The sequence below is a fragment of the Taudactylus pleione genome, unplaced genomic scaffold, assembly GCF_031769625.1.
Source record: "Taudactylus pleione unplaced genomic scaffold, aTauple2 ptg000828l, whole genome shotgun sequence".
In the NCBI taxonomy this organism is placed as follows: domain Eukaryota; kingdom Metazoa; phylum Chordata; class Amphibia; order Anura; family Myobatrachidae; genus Taudactylus; species Taudactylus pleione.
The window spans coordinates 926,878-952,572 of NW_028285230.1; the positions used below are offsets into that span (position 1 = coordinate 926,878).

Below are 25,695 nucleotides of genomic sequence, written 5' to 3' on the forward strand. Positions count from 1 at the left end.
CACCATCCTGGTCGGTTCGGGAATATCCAGTTTCTGTGATGGGGGACCGATTGAGGAAACGGGAACTGATGGCAGTGCTGATGGAGTGGAGAAAGGAGGAGTGCAATGCCAATCAGGGGAGTGTCTGACCAATCTTAGTACTGTTATTGTTAAGAGAGCTGTCATTCCGGATACTCGGGGAAGGTGTGGAGGGTTATCGTCTGAAGATTCCTGTATTTGTGAGTTTTGTGGGTCCCTAGTTGATGAGAACTGTATTCAACAGTGCCAACCTAAATATAATCCGTACTGGGGAGGGTATCCTTTAGAGGATTATCACAGCATGGTAGGCAAAGTGTTAAATCAAACCGATTGCTGGGTGTGTTCACATGTGCCACAGGGACAGCATAATGTAGGGTAGGTGCCATTTCCGCTGAATATCACGGAAATTTTAGAATTACAAAAAGGGAAAACATTGGATGGAAAATTCCTCTCATCCAAACCACCTCATTTCAAACTCTATCAATTTCAACTAGATAAATCACTTTTGTGTTTAAACATAACCAACCCCAATAAACCCGGAGGTTGGGAAGTGACGGGGAATAATCAGACGATGACCTTCTCACAAAGAGCTGATAATGAGTCCATAAACTATGATCTGCTACGCTCAATTAAATCAAGAGGGAAATATTTTAGGTACCGGTATACATTGAGTTCCACCAAAGAAATGATTGGTAAAGTACCAGATGGTTATTGTGCTAAAATAATACAACCAGAAACTTGCATATACCAGATGGAAGAGCCTGAGATAGGATTGTTTGCAAGAGAAATGTGTCTAATGATAATGATGCATACCATTCCTTATGTTCTCCCTGATAATATATATTTTATATGTGGAAGAAAAGCGTATAAATGGCTCTCCCCGAGTTCCGAAGGTTTGTGTTATCTGGCAAGAGTAGTCCCAGAAGTTATGACCCTCACACATGTTGAAATGTTGGGAATACATAAAAACACACCGTCACCATATCTTCACACACAATATGAGCACAGAGGCAAGAGAAATATGATACCTGGTGATATGCATAAAGCCACTCAGTTAATCAGTGAGACAACTGGCTTCCAAGTTTTAGTCGCCCTGGATCCCACCAGAATTGCTAGGGGTACATTAAATTTTAGATATATCCAGGAACTTGCTAAATTAATAGATAATATCACCAAGATGTACGATGACACATTCAGGTACACAGGGAGAGAATTGCAAGCATACAAGAAAGAACTAGTGCAACACAGGCTAGTGTTGAATTATTTAACTGCTGTTACTGGAGGGTATTGCGTAACGTTAGCCACCCAATTTGGAGTAAAGTGTTGCACTTATGTCACCAATGATACCAGCGACCCTAAGGAGGTGATAGACCAGAAGATGGATGAGATTCTGAAGCAGGGGAAAAGATAGTAGGATGGGTGTCATGGCTGAACCCAGTGAAATGGTTCTCGGGTCTAGGAGAGTGGGTCCAGGAAGTGATCGCCAGCATAGGCAAATTCTTGATCCTTATACTGATTGTCATCATAGTAATTGGCATATGCGTCCGGTGTTCCTATTGTGTTGAAGTGTGGAAAATGTGAAAACAGAGTGAAACGAAGGAATGAAACTATGATGGTGGTCAGAAATTATAATATGTATACCGAGGTAGATACAGAACTGCATTACAACCCTGAGCTAGGAAGTACCATAATTTAAATGTATAATATTTAGACATGCATAGAAGATATTATTGAAATGTTATTTATAGAACACCCAGACAATGTAAACTCTCAAATTCCCCTTCAAGACTGCTGTTATAAGACTGGTGCATTCCCACACCTGTCACATGATCTCCCAAGATCCGCGGTGTGCGTATAATAGTAGTTTTATGCCCCCGCCTAGAGACACATTATTGATGGATTAAGAACCACCTTGTGCCATCCCATAATAACACTAAATAATATGTGAATGTAAGCCTAAAATAAATTTATATAGCAGATTGTGATAGCATGTTGTTTGCTATCAAAGGGTGGACTGTCGAAGCTGAATAATTGGCTGAGACAAGTTCAGTTTAAAATTTAATCGCAGCGACGCCATCTTGCGAATGGCTGCAAGACTCCATTTTAGAAATGCGATCGCAAGACGCCATTTTGCGAATGGCCGCCTAAGCGCCATTTTAGGTGAACTCACAATATAGTACATGTGCCGATATTTTTATTAGCACTATGCGATCGCTTCTTTCACCATTTTTCATACGCACAATTATACTCACAAGTGCGCTATTAAATAATCGCATATTAGCGAATGCATGAGACTTAGTATGAAACCGCTGAAAAAGTAGCTTTATGCGCAGGCATCTGCCCCAAATTAACTAGCGTCTTTATATCAAACCCCGAATACTCACACACTACATATTCGCACACAAGGGGACTGATTCAAACCCACTCGCGAGCGGCTGTCCACTCGCAAGTGGGTCGATGGTCTGCACTGAGCATGCGCACGATGGAGGGAGCTCCGTCGTGCGCATGCGCCAGACGCGACGAGCGAAGGACTTTCCTTCGCTCGTTGTGTCTGATCAAAGGGGGCGTGCTGTCGATGTTGATTGACAGCACGCCCCCTTTGGTGGGCGTGCCAGGGGCGTGCCTCCCTGACGGGGGCGTTCCCAAGTGAACGCCTCCCGTCAGAAGCCGGCCCACTGACATCACTAGTGATGTCAGTGGGAGTGATTTTGGGTCTGATAGAGCCAAAATCACTCCGGGCCTTGCGGTTGAAAACCTCAACCGCAGGCTCCGGCACGCAGTTTCGATGGTCGCGATGGTCACGACCATCGCGGCCATCAAACTGCACGCTCGTATAGGCTGTGGGTGGTGACCCACAGCTATACGAGCATCCAGGAGGACGCTCCATAGTTATGGAGGACGGCCCTCATTCAGAGCGTGCGCTCTGCTCAGAGCGTACGGCTCTGAATGAGGGCCAAGGTTCCATTAGCATCAAAATGTATGATTCAAGTTGGTTAAGTTAGTTTAAATGCTAAGAAATAGAGGTTTTTGATAACTAAGGTATTATACATGATAAGCAAGGTGTGTTTGGTTTCGTTCTGATGCGTACGCTTTTTACAGCATCCCGGTGTTATCGGTGGAGAGATCGCATCATGCAAACTCAAGTTACGGATCGCAGAACTTACAAGCAACAAAATGTTTAGCTGATGGAATGTTACAGGAGGCGTTACTAGAAAGACCCCTGTTGTTGGAGGCAGGGAAAGTCTATTTGAAACAACCTGTTAAATGTGCCGTAACATATGCTTCTCCTCTGGGAACCAATGAGATCAGCAGGAAGTTTTCCCTTTGTCCTGCTTCAGTCTGGGGGGAATAAATACATGTGTCTGAATACTGGTTTCCCAGTTCATGCTGAATTTTGGGTGTACTGAGGATATCTAGTCTGAGGTCTATCTCTGGATCCAGAGGCGCAGCGTATGTATAACTGTACTTGGGTCTGTATTATTTCCTTTTACGCCTAACTTGTGTATGTATAGATTGCGTGTAACTGACTGTACTTTTACCTGAATAATACTTGTGCGTTGGAACCACAGATTCCACTCCTGTCTTTATTTGCGGTTATACTGCGTACGCAATTAGCATTATGTTTAGAGGTTTATAGGCAGGTTTTGTCTTAGAGGTTCTAGGCAGGTGAATCTTAGAGGTTTATAGGCAGGAATATATTAAAGGTTAATAGTGATGATTCAACAGGGGCTTTGTACTGTGCAGCATAATGTGTAAGGGGGGGCTTTGTACTGTGCAGCATAATGTGTAAGGGGGGGTTGTACTGTGCAGCATAATGTGTAAGGGGGGCTTTGTACTGTGCAGCATAATGTGTAAGGGGGGCTTTGTACTGTACAGCATAATGTGCAAGGGGGGCTTTGTACTGTGCAGCATAATGTATAAGGGGGGTTTGTACTGTGCAGCATAATGTGTAAGGTGGACTTTGTACTGTGCAGCATAATATGTAAGGGGGGGCTTTGTACTGTACAGCATAATGTGTAAGGGGAGGCTTTGTACTGTGCAGCATAATATGTAAGGGAGGGCTTCGTACTGTGCAGCATAATGTGTTACGGGGAGGCTTCGTACTGTGCAGCATAATGTGTAAGGGGGAGGCTTTGTACTGTGCAGCATAATGTGTAAGGGGGGCTTTGTACTGTGCAGAATAATGTGTAAGGGGGAGGCTTTGTATTGTGCAGCATAATGTGTAAGGGGGGCTTTGTACTGTGCAGCAAAATGTTTAAGGGGGATTGTACTGTGCAGCACAATGTGTAAGGGGGGGCTTTGTACTGTGCAGCATAATGTGTAAGGGGGGGCTTTGTACTGTGCAGCATAATGTGTAAGGGGGGCTTTGTATTGTGCAGCATAATGTGTAAGGGAGGGCTTTGTACTATGCAGCATAATGTGTAAGGGAGGGCTTCGTACTGTGCAGCATAATGTGTAAGGGGGGCTTTGTATTGTGCAGAATAATGTGTAAGGGGGGGTTGTACTGTGCAGCATAATGTGTAAGGGGGGCTTTATTCTGTGTGGCATAATGTGTAAGGGGGGCTTCGTACTGTGCAGCGTAATGTGTAAGGGGAGGCTTTGTACTGTGCAGCATAATGTGTAAGGGGGTCTTCATACTGTACAGCATAATGGGTAAGGGGGTCTTCGTACTGTACAGCATAATGTGTAAGGGGGGCTTTGTTCTGTGTGGCATAATGTGTAAGGGGGGCTTCGTACTGTGCAGTATAATGTGTAAGGGGGCAGTGGTGGAACTAGAGAGTGGTGGGCCCAGGTGCAAGAATATGCTTTGGGACCCCTATGCAGTGCCCCCAGTAGTGCCCCTTATACAGTGCCCTCAATAGTGCCCCTTATACAGTGCCCTCAATAGTGCCCCTTACACAGTGCCCCCAGTAGTGTACCTTATGCAGTTCCTCCAATAGTGCCCCTGATACAGTGCTCCCAGTAGTAGTTCTCCCAATGGATTGCCCCCAGTAGCAGCCCCCCTATGCAGTGCCCCATATCCAGTGCCCCCAGTAGTGGTCCCCCTATGCAGTGCCCCTTATACAGTGCCCCCCCTACATATATAAGACAAATACACACACAAAAAACCCACACTTACCTGAATCCCCGCTTCTGCGCCTGCCACCGTCAGCTCCTCTATCCTCCCGCTCTGCACGATGGTAGAGACGTCATGATGTCTCTCCCATCACACACTGCGAGAGCCGGAAGGTGGAGTTAATGAGTGAGCTCCAGCCCGGTTCCCTCCGTGGACGCAGCAGCCAATGAGAGTCTGTCTGACTCTCATTGGTTGCTATAACAAACACACAGCCACCATCGGACTCATATATGCACAGTTAGGGCAGGTCAGACTTCACTCAGGAATTGATTACTGACGCACGCTGTGAGGCCTCAGGCTGTGTATGGTATTGCAGTGACTAATTTATGTACGCCCCTGCAGCATACATGCCTTCCCTCCCGGTTTTCGCGGGAGGCTCCCGATTTTTCGGGTAACCCCCCGCACCCCCGGAAGGGCAGGCATTTCTCCCGCATTCTGCCCAATTCCTAGTGAAGTGGGCAGAATGAGGAGAATACCCGCGGCGATCGCGGGTCTCCGTGAAGGGGGCGGGGCTTACGATGTGATTCTGCATGAATCAGCATTTGGCCCAGCCCCCTATGTAAATTTGACCCAATCGTGAGGGGGCGGGGCTTAATGACGCGAATCGTTAGGCCCTGCCCCCAACGGCCCCCTGCTGCTTCTCTTACCCGGGCTTCTCCCGGGAAGAGATTTATAAAGGTAGGTAAGTATGCCCTGCAGGGCCGTTGAAACGAACTGGCACGCCTGCATTCCTCCGACCACCAGTCCCGATCACAATGACTGGTTCGCGCTCTGCCATGCATACACATGCACAGACGCAACAATCGGCCGATTGCGTGCGTATAAGCAACTGCGTCAGGCCCATAATCTGTACGGTGCATTTTTAATGTGTGGTCATGTGTAAGGGTTACTACTACTGTTTAGCGTAACGTGTATTAGGGACACTACAATGTAGTGTAATGTGAATAAGGGGCAGTACTATGTGGCGTAATGTGAATCGGGGGTACTATAGTGTGGCCACGCCCTTTCCCTACAAGATCACGCCCCTTTTTGGCCCTACAGCGCGTCCCTGTTTACAATGGGGGGGCACCAAAGCTCTTTCTGGCACAGGGCACCAAAATGTCTAGTTACGGCTCTGGTTCACATCAGTCCCTGACCCAGTGGAGCTTATAATCTATATTCCCTATCACGCAGACACACAATAGGATTCATTTTGTAAGAAGTCAATTAGCCTACCTGAAAGTTTTTGATGTGTGAAGAAATAAGAGCACCCTAGAGAACCACACACATATGGGGAGAACATACAAACTCAACACAAATAGGGCACTGATTGGAATCAGGGCCATGACCTTAGGGATGTGGGACAATGAAGCTAACCACTTGATAAGAGAAAGTCCAGACCTGGTGAGGGACTGGTTGGAATCATTGGTACCCTTTGCAGCCAACAGGTCTGGTAGATACAGTAGGTAAAAGCAGCCGTCAGATGCAAGCCAAGAATTGGCACACAGGAATTCAGCAGAACAATAGCCAGGAATAAAGCCAAGGGGAGAAATATAAAAGCCTGACACTTGTAGGAATAGGTTACATTCTGGTGAGTCTGCCTAATATTTTAAAGTGGTAATCATTTAAAAGGCAAAACCAGGGTGGCGATGCCTTTTAAATGATTGCCACTTTAAAACATCCGGCAGACTCGCCAGAATCTTGTTGATGCCTGCAGGGGCGTAACTAGGTATTTGCAGGCCCCATAGCAAACGTTTGTAAGGGCCCTTATGTACCACTCAATGGTGAAGAATACACATACATACACATGTGACTTTGACAAGGAAAATGGGAACCCCTAAGCTCTGGGCCCCATAGCAGCTGCACCATCTATGGTAGTGACACCCATGGATGCCTGCAAGTAGCAGATTAATACATTTCCTCTAAGGGTTGGTATGCCACAATTCTACTGATTGTTAGACCAGAGTAAGCACAGGTCTGATATATGGGGGTAAATTTACTAAAGTGAGAGTTTTTAGAAGTGATGTTGCCCATAGCAACCAATCAGATTCTACTTCTCATTTATCTAGAAGATAAGATCTGGAATCTGATTGGTTGCTATGGGCAACATCACTTCTTAATAGAACTCCCATCTTAATAAATTTACCCAATGGTCTGGTCTGACACACAGTAACTCAAATAAAGAAATGCTAGATCCTAGGGACTCAGCGGCTGATTCAGAGCCGTTCGCAAAAAGCGAGCGCTCGCTCTGAATCAGGGCAGCAGCATGTTTTTCTTTTGTTCGGCCTCCTGGCCACCAACAGCTTTAGAGAGCGGCTAGATGATGGTCGCGACCATCGGGCTTGCGACGAGACCCTTGTGGTACGGTCTCGTCCATCGCAAGCCCCAGTGAGCTTCCAGCTCTAATAGAGCCGGAAGCTCAATACTGACATCACTCATAATGTCAGTAGGGCCGCCCCCAAACGGCAGGCGTTCCTTCGGGAACGCCTCTGTTTGGCCAGCCACCCCCCCCCGACACGCCTACCAAATGGGGCGAACTGTCGATCAACATCGACAGCCGCCCCTTTTGGATGCGAGCGCCGGAGCGAGTGATTTCTCGCTCGCTCTGGGTCTCACGCCGCGCTGTGCGCACTGCCCGGCAATTGACCCGCTTGCGAGCGGGTCTGAATCAGGGTGGTCGCTTTTTTTTTAAAAGCGGCCTCCTGGCCACTCGCTAAGCTGTTGGTGACCACCCACAGCTCTGCGAGCGGCCAGGTGATGGTCGCAACCTTCGCGCTTGCGACGAGACCCTTGTGGTAGGGTCTCGTCTGCCGCAAGCCCCAGTGAGCTTCCTGCTCTAATAGAGCAGGAAGCTCACTACTAACATCACGAGTGATGTCAGTAGGGCCGCCACCAAATGCCACCGAACGCCTCCGTTGGCCAGCCACCCCCCCGACCCGCCTACAAAACGGGGTGAGCTGTCAATCAACATCAACAGCCGCCCTGTTTGTAGCGAGTCCCAGAGCGAGTGAATTTCTCACTCGCTCCAGGGCTCACGCAAGGGCAGTGCCCCACCATCGACCCGATTGCGAGCACATAGCGCTTGCAAGCGGGTCTGAATGAGGCCCTCAATAATCATATTGCAGACCATCATCTATTACTGGAAGCTGCCTTTGTGTCCCAGCCTAGATGCCAACAATGCAAACATATGTGATTTGTACAGTCTTTTGTAAAAGCTGGTTTTGCTGTCATAGGCTGACTCATTACATTTTGTATGCAGTCCTATTACTAAAATGGCCATGACGGTCTCAGATCCTATCGTGGGTGCTGTTTTCTGTTTGGGCTTATAATGAGGCACTCCCTGACTAAACCTTATGCGTAAGTATTTGTTTGCTCTGCCTCCTGTTACCTGAACCTGTTCCCCTTTGATCACTTGCTACCATGCATGACTAACCGCTGGTGTACACATTTGGCATACTGGATCTGAATATCTGCTACTGATGTGAATGAACTAAATTAAATTTTGCACAGTCCCAAGTTGTTTTCTCTGTACTGACTTTGGGCCTGATTCAGAGCCGCTCGTAAGCGGCCGCTCTTTCGTTTCGAGCGATGTTTGCCCAACTGCGCATGTGTACGGATCGTAATACGCATGCGCGAACCAGTCAGTGCGGCCGATAATCGTTTGTTCGCTAATTAGCGAGTGCCTGCTAATATGAGTGACAGGAGGAGGCGTATGTGGGTGGTAACAGGGGAAGGTGCTTGAAAACGGGGAGTGGAGATCAGAACGCAGGCGTGCTTAAAGGTCAAAACGGGCGTTTTATGGGTGTGCATAATTAATATAGCAGCGTCACTGACCACGTCACTGGGTTATTTTATAGTCAGAACTGCTCGCAAATTTGTGGTAGGAAAAACCAACCACAAGTATAGCGAGCAGTTCATACGCTGGTCGATGTACTCGATTAATCTAATAAATAGCGGACATGACGTATGATGCGAGCGGCCAGGGGGCGTTTTTATCAAAAAAACGACCGCATGTCTTGTTTGCTTGTTCAGACATAGAGGCGGCAACAGACCGCAAAGAGCGAACGGTTAATTTGAATAGCCACCCCCTTTTTCTGAACGAGCGAGCGCTAATAGCGACCGGGTCTGAATCAGGCCCTTTGTACATTGCTGTGCGCGTGCACAAACTAGTCCAGTCGATCGGGAAGCGTTCGCTCGCTGTGCATAGACAGTTCGCTAGAATGAGTGACAGGACATGCCGTTTGTGGGTGGTGATAGGGGTTGGTCGATGGAAACGGGGGAGTTGGGTGCGAACACAGGCATGCCAGAGCGTCTTAACGCTGTTTAAGAGGCGTTCATAATTAAGATGCAATGTCATAGTACATGTCACATGGTTGAAAATCACACTGAATCACTCGCAGTGCTTGCGGTAGGGTATGGTCAACCACAAGTGCTGCGATCGCTTCCAATGGTACTCGATGTTACCGATGGTTGCATACACATTCTGGAGATGATGTGCATAAGTGGGCGTCTTAAGACAGGCTGCTAGGCATCTGCAAACACACTGCGATCGCACGCTAAGACACGGTGGGCGTGTTAATGCCTTGCCGTGCGATCGCGGATTTGCATACTTTCGCTGCGTGCGAACGCATCTAGCGAGCGGGTCTGAATCGAGCCCTTAGTTCTATTGATTGTTGGACTTCAGCTAAACTGTTTTGTGTGTTGCCAAATTGGGGAAATCTTCCATAATCCTTGGCAAATTCTTTAAAAGCTGAGGTGATGTGAATCATGTTACCACAGATATGTGGAGCAGGACAGCATTCAAAGCATCAAAATCATTTGTAAGGTACTGCGGAACCCTTGTGGTGCCATAAAAAAATGAAGGATAATAATAATAGTAATAATAATAATTGTCATGTTTCTTAATGCTTGTTGGGGGTCACATGTATTTCTGGTTCTCCAAAAACAGACACACCAGAAGATGGCGCTGCTGCTGCATATAAAGAGGTTTGGGAAAAGTCATACATGAAATTACCTCCTTCATTAATTAATAGGTAACATTATCATAAATGCAGCATAATCATAAGTGGCAATGTATGTTGCTTACATTTAATTATCACAGTGGTATTACTATGGTTTGATTGCTGCTTACAAAAAAATGTGTATCAAGCTGCTGTAGAGAAAATGATCCTTTATATGTTCCAATAACTTAAAAAGCAAATGGTGAGCTGTACCGTGCATGATTTTTGCTCTAGCTATATTATTGGAGGTGGCACTGGAAATGATCAGAGAAATGACTAGAGAAGGTACGTTACATTCAAGCTCCTTTTAGGACAGTCAAAAGGGACTGCACATGGGCCCTCTCCTGTAACTCTACCTGCTGCACTATGGGGGATGTAGTCTTTGTTCTGTATTCAAATACCCACGGCTCAATTTGGGCACTGGAATGCTCTGATGCAAGTGGACTGCTCTACCGCCCTCTGTCAGTGTGCCCCTAGGCAGAGCCGGCCCTAGGCATAGGCATAATAAGCAAATGCCTAGGGGCGACTGGAATGCCTAGGGGCATTAAAGGGCTCTGCTGCAGTTCATTCCCCCACTGGTGCTGCATGCCCCTCCCCCCTGCCCTGCTGCTGCTGCCACTGCCGTGTGGAAAGTCGTGCTGGGATCAAGTGGCTGATCCCAGCATCGGCACAGCAGGAGGAGATGTGTCCCCTGCGGGACACATCAGCGTCCGGTGCTGGGATGCTATTTCTGCTACCAGCGGCGGGGAAGCATAGGTGGCAGGTAGCCGGCGCTGGGACGGAGTATGTGTTCCTAGCGCCAGTCAATCGTCAGGCTCGGTGGGCAGGACTTGGCTCCAGGTGCGGGCTTACTATAGCCCGTCACCCGGTAGCCTTGGTGCAGCGTCGGCTGCGGCGGGTGTTCGGCTCTGGCCGCGAGCCAAACCTGGCTCGCGGGCCAGCAGCCAATAGGAGGCAGACGCGATGAGCCAATCTAGCCCCGCCCATGCCGCTGAGCGGGAAAAGGCAATACGGCGGCGGAGAGGGAGGCAAGAGTTCCGGCGGCCGCGTAAGAAGCCAGAAGACGCCAGCTGGAAAAAGCAAAGAAGAGGCGTCGCCGCTAGCCAGGACGGGCCAGCGGCTGAAGAATGCAGCTGAGGACCGGAGAGGACTGCGGGGGTGGAAAGTAAAAGAGCCAACTAAGCTCCCCCCGCAGCCTCTTCCAACGGAGCATGTAGGCCCTCCATGAGGCCTACCATATACCCCTCCCTAGACCACCAGGGTTGTCTGGCACTAGGCCCGTGGGGGCACTGTCGGGCAATAGGCCCGTGGGCATATAGGCGGGCGCAAGGCCCGGGTTATATAGGGGGCATTAGGCCCTAGAGGGAGTTATTGCCCTATTAGGTGTAAGTGACCTGGGTACTAGGCCCAGGTCACTATAAAGTAGGCGGGCACTAGTCCCGTGGCCCTGTTTTTTTCCTGAGGGGCTGTTCAGCTTGGTATGGGAAGTTGTTAGGGGGCAACAGTCAAAGTTTTGCCTAGGGCACCAAATGGGCTAGGGCCGGCTCTTCCCCTAGGCATGTGCCTCACGTGCCTAGTGGGAAATCTAGCACTTACCAGGTGTATAGTAATATTGCTGTTTTAAATTCTGCAGGAAAAATCACTGATAATCGGTGGTTTTGAAAGACAAAATGAGTTAGACTGACGGAGGCATCGCTACACAGACACAATGTGATTAATCTGTAGAGCAGGGGTGAGGAACCTTTTTTCTGCTGAGGACCATTTTGGTATATATAACTTTATTTGCGGGCCTGGTGCAGACCACGCCCCCTCTCCGTATGGCATCACAAGGGGTGGGCCACAATCATTGGTGATTATAGCAATGCCCGGAGCATCCTGAGGATGCTCTGGGGAGCTGTAAGGGCAGCGGTGTGACCATTTGAAGCATCCTAAGGATGCTACAGATGGCACTGCTGCATAGGTTCTGGCTGCAGGGTGCCATTCTGGCCAGATGAGGCTAGCAGAAATAAAGCTCAGAGGGCCAGACCAAATGATTCCGAGGGCCTTATAAGGCCCCAAGGCCTGAGGTTCCCCATCCATGCCGTAGAGGAACGCAGCCTGGAGTAACACTGCCAGGGTTAGAGACTGTGCCAGCCGAATCTGTGAAATGACAGCTGATCCAGTGTGCGGAGACTCCGGCTAAGGCTGGTGATATGCAAATGAGTCATTGTTATCTTGTACTTGTGATTTTAAGTTACTAGTAAAGAAATTGTTACTTCCTTAACCATTTTGTGCCCCATCTCTTTTCAGTTTATTTATGAGCGGCTAACCCTTTAGTGTGAACAACGAGGAATATAGGTTCTCTTCACAATTTGTGAAGAGAACTTATACTGTCCACTTAATCACTCCATATCAGATGAAGGACTTGCACAATTGTTGATTTTATATATATATATATATATATATTGTGATATAGTCGGGATAGGGGTCCCTCTCCTGGGGTAGATGGCCACCTCTTTACACACAGCAGCCAGGAAGCAGCACACCGGTCCAGGGTTTTCGTGCAAGCTGGTAGGAACCAGTTTTATTGTGCATCATAAACAACAAAATAAACAAAACATAAAAATAAGTCCTAGCCCGTCTGGGCACTAACTAGACAGGTTATTCCCTCTCTACAAGTGCCAGGGCCTCCTGACTTAGCACAAAACACAAACGCAGCACTTTCAAGTATCACAGTGTCTCTGAACAAACCTCAGTGTCTGTTCTCCCCAGGATATGTGAGACACTGAACCAAAATTTAACACAGCTTAAATGAGCCACTTCCAGGTGCAACTACTAATCAGCCTGCTCTCAGACTGAAAGGCCCAACACCTGGAATGGCCTGTTGATGGAGCCCTCCCTCTCTTCTCACATCCACACCTCCAGGACCCATTATCTGGCTGTTACCAAAAGCCGACACTTTTGGTCTGTTTGGTATAACAGACTTTTCCTGGGTTTTTTGAAACACTTATAAAAGGAATCTGGGACACACATATATGCCATCCCAGAATTATCCAGTGCTTCTATCACATATATATATATATATATATATATATATATATATATATATAATTCCATACACCGGCACTCCACAAGTATCCCACAAAAAAAAAAGCTTTTTTTTAAACACTTTTATCTTTTTTTTTTTAATTGGCTTAAAATTATTCCAAAATCACTTCTTTTTTTTTCATTTAAATCTAAACAAAAAGTTTATTGTTATCACTTTTTAACATTTTAATCTTATTTGTTCTTATTGACCTAAACTTACCCCAAAAGTAAATTGATTTCTTTCTAGTTTTTTTTTTAACCACTTTATTCGTACGAAATTAATCCTTTTTTTGGGGAAGGGAGGTGCGGGGGATTAATTTTTTTTTTAGAATTTCAAGCGGTTATATTTAAAAAAAATAAAAATAAATTTGCACCTAATCTTTTTAAATTGGATACCGTGTGTATCAGGAGCTTGCAAGGTTCGTGTAATTTTTTTTTACGGGCAAAACCTTGCAGCAAATTGGATATACCGCAATAAGTCAAGATTTTTGTATCCCTGGCAGAATACACAAAGTGATACAAAATTGATTTATATTGCACATAATATTGATCTTTTTACATGGTGATTTTTTTCCACACCTGCACAATAAATCCTGCTCCCCGCTTCTGCCTGCACCAATAATCCAGCAGCACCCTGCTCCCCACTCACCAATCTCTACGAGCATCACAGTATTCGTGGGTTTGCCCTTTTCCAAAACTCCATGGATGTCAATTTTAAATGGACTTTTAGGCTCATAAAGATGAGGTGTCAGAATGGAACAAAAGGAGAGGGGTGGGGACAGCTCACAGCATTGCAGCAATCATGGCTGACTGTGCACAAGGTTGGAGCCCTGACTGCAGCAATTGTGCTATATTTTTATATATAACAGAATCCTTTACAGTTCCTGTCAGCTGTCTGGCAATCTCTGCCTCACCCCTAATTCTCAGAAGCTCCTTCACCTCATCAGGACTCCAATTTGCCATGGTGCTGATAATCTGAGAGCTCACTCATTCTGTGTGTGGTGTGCTGGCAGGGATCAGGCTGCTGACATCAACAAGGCATACAAAAAGCAACCAATCAGCACTTTCCCTGAGTCCCAGGTTGAATTGAATCGATGTTGATTGACAGCACGCCCCCTTTGGTGGGCGTGCCGGGGGCGTGGCTGCCAGACGGAGGCATTCCCATGGGAACGCCTACCGTCTGGGTCCGGCCCCACTGACATCACTAGTGATGTCAGTGGGAGTGATTTTGGCTCTGATAGAGCCAAAATCACTCCAGGGCTTGTGGTCACCGAGACCCTACCGCAGGGTCTCGTCGCAAGCCCGATGGTCGCGATGGTCTTGACCATTGCACACCATCTTTTTGGCCGCTCGCATATGCTGTGGATGGTCACCCACAGCTATGCGAGCGGCCAGGAGGCCGCTCCAAGTTTAGGTAGGAGGGCCCTGATTCAGAGCGAGCGCTCTGGTCAGAACGTCCGGCTCTGAATCAGGCCCCCAGTTCCCTTAGATCACAGGTTCTCAAACTCGGTCCTCAGGAACCCAAACAGTGCATGTTTTCCAGGTCTCCTCACAGAATCACAAGTGAAATAATTATCTCCACCTGTGGAGCTTTTAAAATGTCAGTGAGTAATAATTACACCTGTGCACCTGCTGGGTGACCTGGAAAACGTGACCTGTGTGGGATCCTGAGGGCTGAGTTTGAGAACCTCTGCCTTAGATAAAGGTAAAACGCTGGGAAACCTTGTTGCAGCTGAAAGAGAGATCCACTAAATAACATGAAACACACAACTTCACATTGTAAGAAACACTTTATAATAAAATCTTACAGAATGAAAATAATGAAAAACACAACAATACACTATATTACAGTGGAATGACTCTTCTCTCATGATTTCAGTGCTTATTGCAAAAATCAGATTAAATACAATTATCCAACATTTATTTATTTTACAATTCACAGCATAAATATGTTTGGTTGATTTGTACAGTGATAGACAACTACATACAGTATGGCTTTACGCTGGGCGAACCAGACAGATTGTAGTGTTGGGCTGCGTAGTGATTACACAGGTTTTGCCCTGTTCTGAAGAAACAGGACTCCTAGGGTAAATTTACTAAAGTGAGAGGTTTTAGAAGCTGAGATGTTGCCCATAGCAACCAATCAGAGTCTACCAAACATTTAACTAGCACCTTCTAGAAGATAAAAGCTAGAATCTTATTGGTTGCTATAGGCATACCTGCCTACCATCCTGATTCGGCCGGGACCCTCCCGAAAATCGGGGGCTGCTCCCGGCCACCCGGAAAGGCAGGCAATCCCTCCCGGCGGCCGCAGCCCGTCCCTCCCGCAATTACCTGTCAAACCCCCCACAGCGCACAGGGGGGGGGAGAGTGACGCGATTCACGCTGAACTGCGTCATTTTGGCCCCGCCCCCTGCTTCACAATGCCTGTAATATCAGCATTGAGTAGCGGGGGCGGGGCCAAAATGACGCAATGTTGTGGCCCTGCCCCAACACCGCCCACAAATGGCTGTCATCTGTATGGCCACGCCCCTTGTGCCGGCCACACACCCTGCCCTGACAATCTGGCTGCTCCCTCCCGGAAGGGGAGCCAGAAAGTCAGCAACCATGGCTATAGGCAACATCTCCACTTCTAAAAACTCTCACTTTAGTAAATATACCCCCTACAGTTGGATAACAGGAGCTGTCCGGTTCTGCTGATAACTTCCCCTTCCAACTGGCTGCCAGTCCTAAATATGATCATTGTTTAACACTGAGTAAGGTGCCACAAAGCTTCACAGTGGACATATACAATGCAAATCGCACAGCATACAAATTATACACAAACACAGAACATGTACACACATTATGTACCTCAGTGGTTCCCAAACTTTTTTGAATCACTGCACCCTAGTGTATCAGCATTGTTTTCATGGCACCCCTAAGCCATACTTGCCGACAATCAGCTCCAGCCTTCTGGGAGGGAACTGATTGTCGGCTAACAGCGGGGGGCGGGGGCGGCCATTGACATCACATTGGGGGCGGAGCCAGGGGCTGGGCCGGCTATTGACGGTACATTGTGGGTGAAGCCGGGGGGATTACACATGTACCATTTCCAAAGGTAGGAGATAAATCCAGGGAATGGAGTTTACCTTTATCGTCACTGTGCAGAGATATAAATGCTTTCAGAAGACAAAAAGTGTAAAAATAAACCCCCATACAAAAATAATGGTGCTCTTTTCCATAGTTCATTTGCAAACCGATCTAGGATTGTAGAACTACAGATCCCAGAATGCTCTGGCAGTCAGTGCATGTGAATGGTTTGAATTTAATGACAATAATTATGCACAATCTCTTAGGACAGGGCCATTCTTTGTATCCTCAAATGTACAGCTGTGGTTTATTTTCTACTGTCTCTTGGAGTCTATTGTATGTTTTATTGCTATAATATGTGGTGGTGACTCGAGTCTTTAGTTCTCATTGCTCACATATACGAATATCCTACTTACTGTATACTGTAGTGTGCCTGGCTACTGTAAGTAGTGCACCCAGCTCTGATTTACACAAGCTCTGTGTCCTGCTTATCAACACTAGCTTGTATGCCCAGTAACACCGGCCCCTTACTGAACATTCAGTAAATGGAAATGTCTTTGGTTCTGGGGTTTTGCTACAGTCCTTTATTTACGCCCTTACCATACAGGGCTATTGACAAAGTTAATGCAGAGCTCTCATGTTCCTTATCAGTTTAACTGTGTGGTTACTGCTCTGTTCTTGTCTGGTATAAAGAGAGTTTCTTTTCTCCAATCTTTGCTCTGGTATAAAGGTGCTCAGTTCTTGTCTCATATAATGATACTCAGTTCTTGTCTCATATAAAGGTGCTCAGACCTTGTCTGGTATAAAGAGAGTTTCTTTTCTCCAATCTTTGCTCTGGTATAAAGGTGCTCAGGTCTTGTCTGGTATAACGGTGCTCAGGTCTTGTCTGGTATAACGGTGCTCAGTTCTTGTCTGGTATAAAGGTGCTCAGGTCTTGTCTCGTATAATGATACAGTTCATGTCTGCTATAAAGGTGCTCAGGTCTTGTCTCATATAAAGGTGCTCAGTTCTTGTCTGATATAAATATGCTCAGGTCTTGTCTCGTATAATGATACTCAGTTCATGTCTGCTATAAAGGTGCTCAGGTCTTGTCTCGTATAATGATACTCAGTTCATGTCTGCTATAAAGGTGCTCAGGTCTTGTCTGGTATAAAGGTGCTCAAGTCTTGTCTCGTATAATGATACAGTTCATGTCTGCTATAAAGGTGCTCAGGTCTTGTCTCATATAAAGGTGCTCAGTTCTTGTCTGATATAAATATGCTCAGGTCTTGTCTCGTATAATGATACTCAGTTCATGTCTGCTATAAAGGTGCTCAGGTCTTGTCTCGTATAATGATACTCAGTTCATGTCTGCTATAAAGGTGCTCAGGTCTTGTCTCATATAAAGGTGCTCAGTTCTTGTCTGATATAAATATGCTCAGGTCTTGTCTCGTATAATGATACTCAGTTCATGTCTCATATAAAGGTGCTCAGGTCTTGTAACATATAATGATACTTAGTTCTTGTCTCAAATAATGATACTCAGTTCTTGTCTTATATAAAGGTGCTCAGGTCTTGTCTGGTATAACGGTGCTCAGGTCTTGTCTGGTATAACGGTGCTCAGGTCTTGTCTGGTATAACGGTGCTCAGGCCTTGTCTGGTATAAAGGTGCTCAGGTCTTGTCTCATATAATGATACTCAGGTCTTGTCTGGTATAACGGTGCTCAGTTCTTGTCTGCTATAAAGGTGCTCAGGTCTTGTCTCATATAAAGGTGCTCAGACCTTGTCTGGTATAACGGTGCTCAGGTCTTGTCTCATATAATGATACTCAGTTCTTGTCTGCTATAAAGGTGCTCAGGTCTTGTCTCATATAAAGGTGCTCAGGTCTTGTCTGGTATAACGGTGCTCGGGCCTTGTCTGGTATAAAGGTGCTCAGGTCTTGTCTCATATAAATATGCTCAGGTCTTGTCTCATATAATGATACACAGTTCTTGTCTGGTATAATGGTGCTCAGGTCTTGTCTGGTATAATGGTGCTCAGGTCTTGTCTGGTATAAAGGTGCTTATGCCTTGTCTGGTATAAAGGTGCTCAGATCTTGTCTCATATAACGATACTCAGTTCTTGTCTGGTATAAAGATGCTTATGTCTTGTCTGGAATAAAGTTACTCAGTTCTTGTCTGGAATGAAGATACCATGCAGATCCAGATGGATGTTGGCTTTGACGCTGGCACGGCCCACTTCCTTGAAAGTTTTGGCATCCAGTATTAGTAAGAAAGGAGATTTGTTTGGGTTGGAACATACAATGGAAGATAATATAATTCCTGCAACAATAAAACATGGGGGGGAAATCATAATGTATTCCTGTGCACGGAATTCCTAAAATGTCACAATCCATATGTAGTAAGAACTTTCATAACAGTTATTCTAGTCTTTAATTACTTTGTACAGAATTATGACAAAAAGATGCTGCCCCCCCACCCTCTTACCTCACAGCAGCCCAGCACACGCTGAGCAGCAGCCGCAGCAGTCTCCTATGCCTGTGGGGGACTGCGTGCCCCCTGGATTTGCGCAGAACTGAGGGGTGCGCAGTGTTCCTCCCCATCTCCGCTACGTGGCGCCGTAAAATTAAGAAACATTTTTTCTAAGGGGGCGTGGCCACACAGCTCGTGATTAGACCACGCCCCTTTCCCCTGGGCCCGACACAACTCTGTGCCCCTGGGCGGGGCCACACCATGGGCGGTAAGCTGCACAGAAAGAAAACTAATAGAGGCATGCCTCTGGGGCGTGCCTTGAGCACTTATGGACACCTTGGATGTGTCATGTGACCAGGAAGTTCACTGCAGTGTTTAGAGATCGGAGCTCAGCAGCAAGAGAAGACACAGTGATGCTGGTAGGAGAATCAAGGGCCTGATTCAGAGTTGGGAATAGAGAGAGAGATAGTACTTAACTGTGTACCTGGACAAACCATTTTGCAATGCAAGGGGTGTAAACACATAAATTTCTTTTTTGCATGTAGGGTAAATACTGACTGCTTTTACATGTAGCCCATAAATACTGCACAGCTTTATTATTACTCTACAATTTACATGTCAGTTTGGAAACACTCCTCCCAAATCTAAATCTCTCTGCATATTTTAAATCTGCCCCACCTGCAGTGCAGCATGGTTTCACCAAGATGATCAGTTGAGAGAGATATCTCACTCTATTCCCAACTCTGAATCAGGCCCTTAGTGTAGTGAGAGGAGAGTTACAGTGAGTAGGGGGTGAGACAGGCTCCCAGCACTCAGACCCATCACCATGTGTGCCTCCCTAGCCATTGACCTCACCGCACGTCACTGTAACCACTGTAGAAAGAAGAGTCAGGCACAGATTTGTCTGACTCTGAGACTCCAGCGCACATGCGCACGCAGGGGGAGTGTCCAAGTACCTAGAAACCCCCCCTGGCCACCGATTTTTTTTGCAGCTGATCAGAAGTTAAAGAGGGCCGGAACGGGGCAGAACTGTGTTCCGTCACAGCAAGCTAATGTGACCACCAGTATGGCGCCCGTTCCGCCTGCCCAGCCAGGACGGGGAGGAAGTCTAGCAACAGCAGCTCCCGTCCCGACCTCTGCCTCCCATGCGCGACGTAACGAGATGACGTCACGCTGTGCGCACTCCACACTCACTGCATGTGACTCTTTCCTGCATGTGTCTCAGAAGAGCTGGCCGAGGCTGGAGGAGCTGTCAGCGCCAGAGCAGAAGGATGCTGAAAGGGTAAGTAATGTCTAAACCCTGAACCTGACGTCAAGGTAGAGGAGCAGGTAAGCTGCTAAAAAATAGGCTAGAATGGATACAGGTGGCAGGATGGTACAGGAGGCTGCAAGGAAAACAGGAGACAGGGGGGACACAGGAGGCAGGGGGGGACACAAGAGGCTGCAAGGGACACAGGAGGCTGCCAGGAATACAGGAGGCTGGTAGGGACAGGGGGCTGGGACACGGGGAGGGGTGGCAGGAGAGACACATGTGACACAGCTAGCAAGAGTTTGGAGTGACACGTAGCAGTGGAGAAACATGCGGCACAATCCTGGAAAGATAGGTGGCAGGAGGCTGAAAGTGACACGGGGCAGATGATGGTGGTAGTCAATGGCCTCCATAACCGTAGAATGGAACTGTGACAAACTGACATTTAAAGTACCGTTAAATTACTTTATATTTAGTTCAAATGTTAAACTTGCACTGGTAGTATGAATTGTGTCCGTACATACTCTTACACATTGTGCATAAGCAAGATTTATGCCCAGATGCCTTGTTTTATTATTATTATTATTAACAATATTATTTTTGTTATTTATATTAAACACTTGAAGTACACAATAAAGTATATGTTGCAGGCTTATTCTGGTTACACTTTTTTTGTCATTGGTTCTGTAACAAATTATTTGGAAACCCCCTTTCAAAATCCTGCGTTTGCCACTGCAGCCACCCACATTAAACAGAATCACAGCATTGCTAGCATGCCTATAGGCACTGAAGTATGTAAAGGGTCACTATAGCCCAGAGGTTCCCAAACTTTATTGAAGCGCGGCACCCTAGTGCTTCAGAATTGTTTTCACGGCACCCCTAAGCCAAACGTTTATAACTGAGAAATTCAGAATAAAATGTAGTGAAGTAAATTGTGCTGACCTGTCCTCCTTAGTCTCAGTTATGTACTAGGTGACAGGTTTGTGCTTCTGTTTGTCCACATATTTACATTACATTGACCATAAATAGGTACCCCTGTAAGTATCCTGAGGCACCCCAGGGTGCCGCGGTGCACAGTTTGGGAACCACTGCTATAGGCAATGATGTACTGTACTCCTCCTATCCCTCTCTAGTCCTAGATCGTTTCAATGTGTTACATGATTTCAGCTATCTACTAAATCAGCAACCTTAAACATACAGGGCCTGATTCTGAGCGGCAGGCAATGAAAGTATTCATACAAATGGTGGATGTTTCTCACTTGCACGTGTGTCTAAGTCGCTAAAAGTTTGCATGTGTGCCGCGGTGGGATCGCACAGAGGCGCAGTACTGACTGAGACACAGGGTAACAGAAATGTATTGGAAATGAGCTGGGCATTCCTAGGGGCGGTGGCCGGACGGTGGCTATTCTGATGCACGAAGATGCACTGCCTGAAGGTTAGTGGTTTTGAACTCAGGCGCTTAATCACTCAGTGGCGTAACTAAGGGGGGGTCTGACTGGGTGCGTGTCCTGGGCACTGTCGGACCAGCGGCATGGTGTAGGGGGGGCGCCGCCGGCCAGCCTCCAGGTCAGTGATTAGTGCGGAGTGCACACTTCACAATAAAACAAACACAATGCCGCCGGCGCCAGGTAGTATACTCGTACTACCCTGCGGCGGTGGGTTTGTTTTAGCAGCCAAATAGAATTAGACAGACTCTCATTGGCTGCTGCACCCAGGGCCGGAGCCGGGCTGGAGCTCACTCATGAGCTCCGCCCTCCGGCTCTCGCACAGGGTGAAGTCATGACGTCTCTCCCATAGTGCTGAGAGGGAGGAGCGGACAGCGGTGGGCGCAGGACCGGGGATTCAGGTAAGTAATTGATTTTATCCGTCTGTGTGTTTTATGTGTAAAAGGCACTACTACTGGGGCCACTGTATATTGGGCACTATATAAGGGGCACTACTGGGGGGACTATATATTGGGCACTGCATAAGGGGCACTACTGGGGGCACTGTGTAAGGGGTACTGCATAGGGGCACTGTATAAGGGGCACTACTGGGGGCATTGATAAGGGGCACTGTATAAGTGGTAATATATATTGGGCACTACAGGGGGCACTGCATAACAAACACTGTATAAGGAGCACTACTGGGGACACTATATATTGGGCAATGTATAAGGGGCACTACTGGGGACACTATATATTGGGCAATGTATAAGGGGCACTACTGGGGACACTGCATAGGGGGCACTACTAGGGGCACTGTATAAGAGACACTGCTGGGGGCACTGTATATTGGGCACTGCACAAGGGGCACTACTGGGGGAACTATATAAGGGGCACTACTGGGGGCACTTAATAAGGTGCATTATATATTGGGAACTACAGAGGGCAATGTATAACGAACACTGTATAAGGAGCACTACTGGGGATACTGCATAGGGGGCACTACTAGGGGCACTGTATATTGGACACTGCATAAGGGGCACTACTGGGGGTACTTTATAAGGGGCACTATATATTGGGAACTACAGGGGGCACTGCATAATGAACACTGTATAAGGAGCACTACTGGGGACACTATATATTGGGCACTCCATAAGGTGCACTACAGGGGGCACTACATAATGTGCCCTACAACAGGGGGCATTGCATAAGGGGCATTACTACTGGGGACATTGCATAAGGGGCACTACACAGTGGGCATTGCATGAGGGACACTACTACTAGGGGCATTGCATAATGGGCACTACAACATGGGGCACTTTATAAAAGGCACTACTACTGGGAGCATTAAGGTGCAACTACGGAAATAGTCACTAAAGTGATTTTGCATGGCAAACTGCTCACCTGTAATGTCTATGGGACTTAACAAATGGTAAAACTTACCAGATTCTAAGGGGCACTTTCACACTCTGGAACTAAGGGCTTGATCCAATTAGGTGCGATGTACTCGCGTGTGCGAGTCATCGCAACAGTGGCCGTGCTTGACGGCCCCCCGGATTCGCCTGAAAGTGCTCGCTACCCCATAGGGCAGCGAGCAAATTCAGGCAAATTCAGTGGCGTAACTAAGGGGGGGTCTGACTGGGTGCGTGTCCTGGGCATTGTCGGACCAGCGGCACGGTGTAGGGGGGGCGCCGCCGGCCAGCCTCCAGGTCAGTGATTAGTGCGGAGTGCACACTTCACAATAAAACAAACACAATGCCGCCGGCGCCAGGTAGTATACTCGTACTACCCTGCGGCGGTGGGTTTGTTTTAGCAGCCAAATAGAATTAGACAGACTCTCATTGGCTGCTGCACCCAGGGCCGGAGCCGGGCTGGAGCTCACTCATGAGCTCCGCCCTCCGGCTCTCGCACAGGGTGAAGTCATGACGTCTCTCCCATAGTGCTGAGAGGGAGGAGCGGACAGCGGTGGGCGCAGGACCGGGGATTCAGGTAAGTAATTGATTTTATCCGTCTGTGTGTTTTATGTGTAAAAGGCACTACTACTGGGGCCACTGTATATTGGGCACTGCATAGGGGGCACTATATAAGGGGCACTACTGGGGGGACTATATATTGGGCACTGCATAAGGGGCACTACTGGGGGCACTGTGTAAGGGGCACTGCATAGGGGCACTTTATAAGGGGCACTACTGGGGGCATTGATAAGGGGCACTGTATAAGTGGTAATATATATTGGGCACTACAGGGGGCACTGCATAACAAACACTGTATAAGGAGCACTACTGGGGACACTATATATTGGGCAATGTATAAGGGGCACTACTGGGGACACTATATATTGGGCAATGTATAAGGGGCACTACTGGGGACACTGCATAGGGGGCACTACTAGGGGCACTGTATAAGAGACACTGCTGGGGGCACTGTATATTGGGCACTGCACAAGGGGCACTACTGGGGGAACTATATAAGGGGCACTACTGGGGGCACTTAATAAGGTGCATTATATATTGGGAACTACAGAGGGCAATGTATAACGAACACTGTATAAGGAGCACTACTGGGGATACTGCATAGGGGGCACTACTAGGGGCACTGTATATTGGACACTGCATAAGGGGCACTACTGGGGGTACTTTATAAGGGGCACTATATATTGGGAACTACAGGGGGCACTGCATAATGAACACTGTATAAGGAGCACTACTGGGGACACTATATATTGGGCACTCCATAAGGTGCACTACAGGGGGCACTACATAATGTGCCCTACAACAGGGGGCATTGCATAAGGGGCATTACTACTGGGGACATTGCATAAGGGGCACTACACAGTGGGCATTGCATGAGGGACACTACTACTAGGGGCATTGCATAATGGGCACTACAACATGGGGCACTTTATAAAAGGCACTACTACTGGGAGCATTAAGGTGCAACTACGGAAATAGTCACTAAAGTGATTTTGCATGGCAAACTGCTCACCTGTAATGTCTATGGGACTTAACAAATGGTAAAACTTACCAGATTCTAAGGGGCACTTTCACACTCTGGAACTAAGGGCTTGATCCAATTAGGTGCGATGTACTCGCGTGTGCGAGTCATCGCAACAGTGGCCGTGCTTGACGGCCCCCCGGATTCGCCTGAAAGTGCTCGCTACCCCATAGGGCAGCGAGCAAATTCAGGCAAATTCAGTGGCGAGTCGGGCTGCGAAGGGTGCGATGTGCCGGGCCGTCGCCAGCGTTTTAACAACGTTCCAACGGCACATCGCACCTAATTGGATCGAGCCCTAAGAGCTTCAGTATAAAATGTCTCCCTCACTGAATGATACAGCACTTTTTTCAAGGAAAAACACCCAGGGTATTGTCTGTAACAGGGCAAGTGGTTGAGTGTGAGTTAATAAAAATGTCCCTAACAACCTTTGCCCTCTTTATCAATTTTCCATGTCTGTAGATAAATATAACAGGCTGTGCAGTTTAGGCTGTGTGAGTATGTCTAGCAATCTAAACACACAAACATTATGTTATCAGTCATGTCACATGTGATTGGAGAATGTTACTACCTGAATTTATAGCTGTACTTAAGACATATAATTATATCACTATCACCTGATACCTTAATAATGTTGCATCATTCCATTCCATAAAGAAGCTCCCATACTATATACCATTGTAGCAGGCAAAGTCGGTATGCTTTCAACTTTGCCTTGATCCATTTCCTCATGCGTCTTAAGAGTTTGGTGCACTTTTGGAGTTATATTATTATTAACCAGTGGCATCACTAGGGAGGTGCGGGCCGCAGTGGCAGTAGTGCAGGAGGAAAGGGGAGGTGGCCTGACATGTAGGGGGCGTGGCCTTGCGGCATGAACCTGTGTTGTAATCCCTCCGGGAGTCCGGGAGGTGCAGATTGTCCCTCTGTGTGCAGTGCCGGCTCCCTCACTGTCAGGAGCCGAGTGCTGCACGTAATACTATACCCGTACCCCCCTTGTGATGCCAATGGCTACTTCGATGTCACCCCCTTGTATGGTGTCATTGGGCAGCACTGCAGCAGTGGTGATGGATGATGCATGCATACGTGCATCGTCCCAACCCCCCCTCCCCTCTGCATCTGGAGTGGCTGGGGGCTCCGGGAGCGTTAAGTAAGCCCCCAGCATGACAAGAATGGGATCATGACAAACAGTCACGCCCCCAAAACGGCACACATCGTCCGTGAAACTTTGTGGACATGAGGCCACACCCCCTTTCACGTACACGTGCCTTCGGTGCACAGATTGATTACCTCTGTGCCACGCTGGGTGTCACCAGCCCTAGTGATGCTGCTG

At 47.5% G+C, this 25,695-nt stretch overlaps 1 protein-coding gene across 1 annotated transcript in view; it reads right to left on the minus strand.

Annotated features, from left to right (window-relative positions):
• Positions 1 to 15,035: 15,035 nt before the first annotated feature.
• The window catches only part of BCO1 (beta-carotene oxygenase 1), a 52,977-nt gene continuing 42,317 nt past the window's right edge, over positions 15,036 to 25,695 (minus strand). Inside the window, exon 11 of the mRNA XM_088458400.1 lies at positions 15,036 to 18,551. Coding sequence (XP_088314526.1) covers positions 18,397 to 18,551 — 155 coding nt within the window. The 3' untranslated portion in view covers positions 15,036 to 18,396. The remainder of the gene's footprint in view (positions 18,552 to 25,695) is intronic.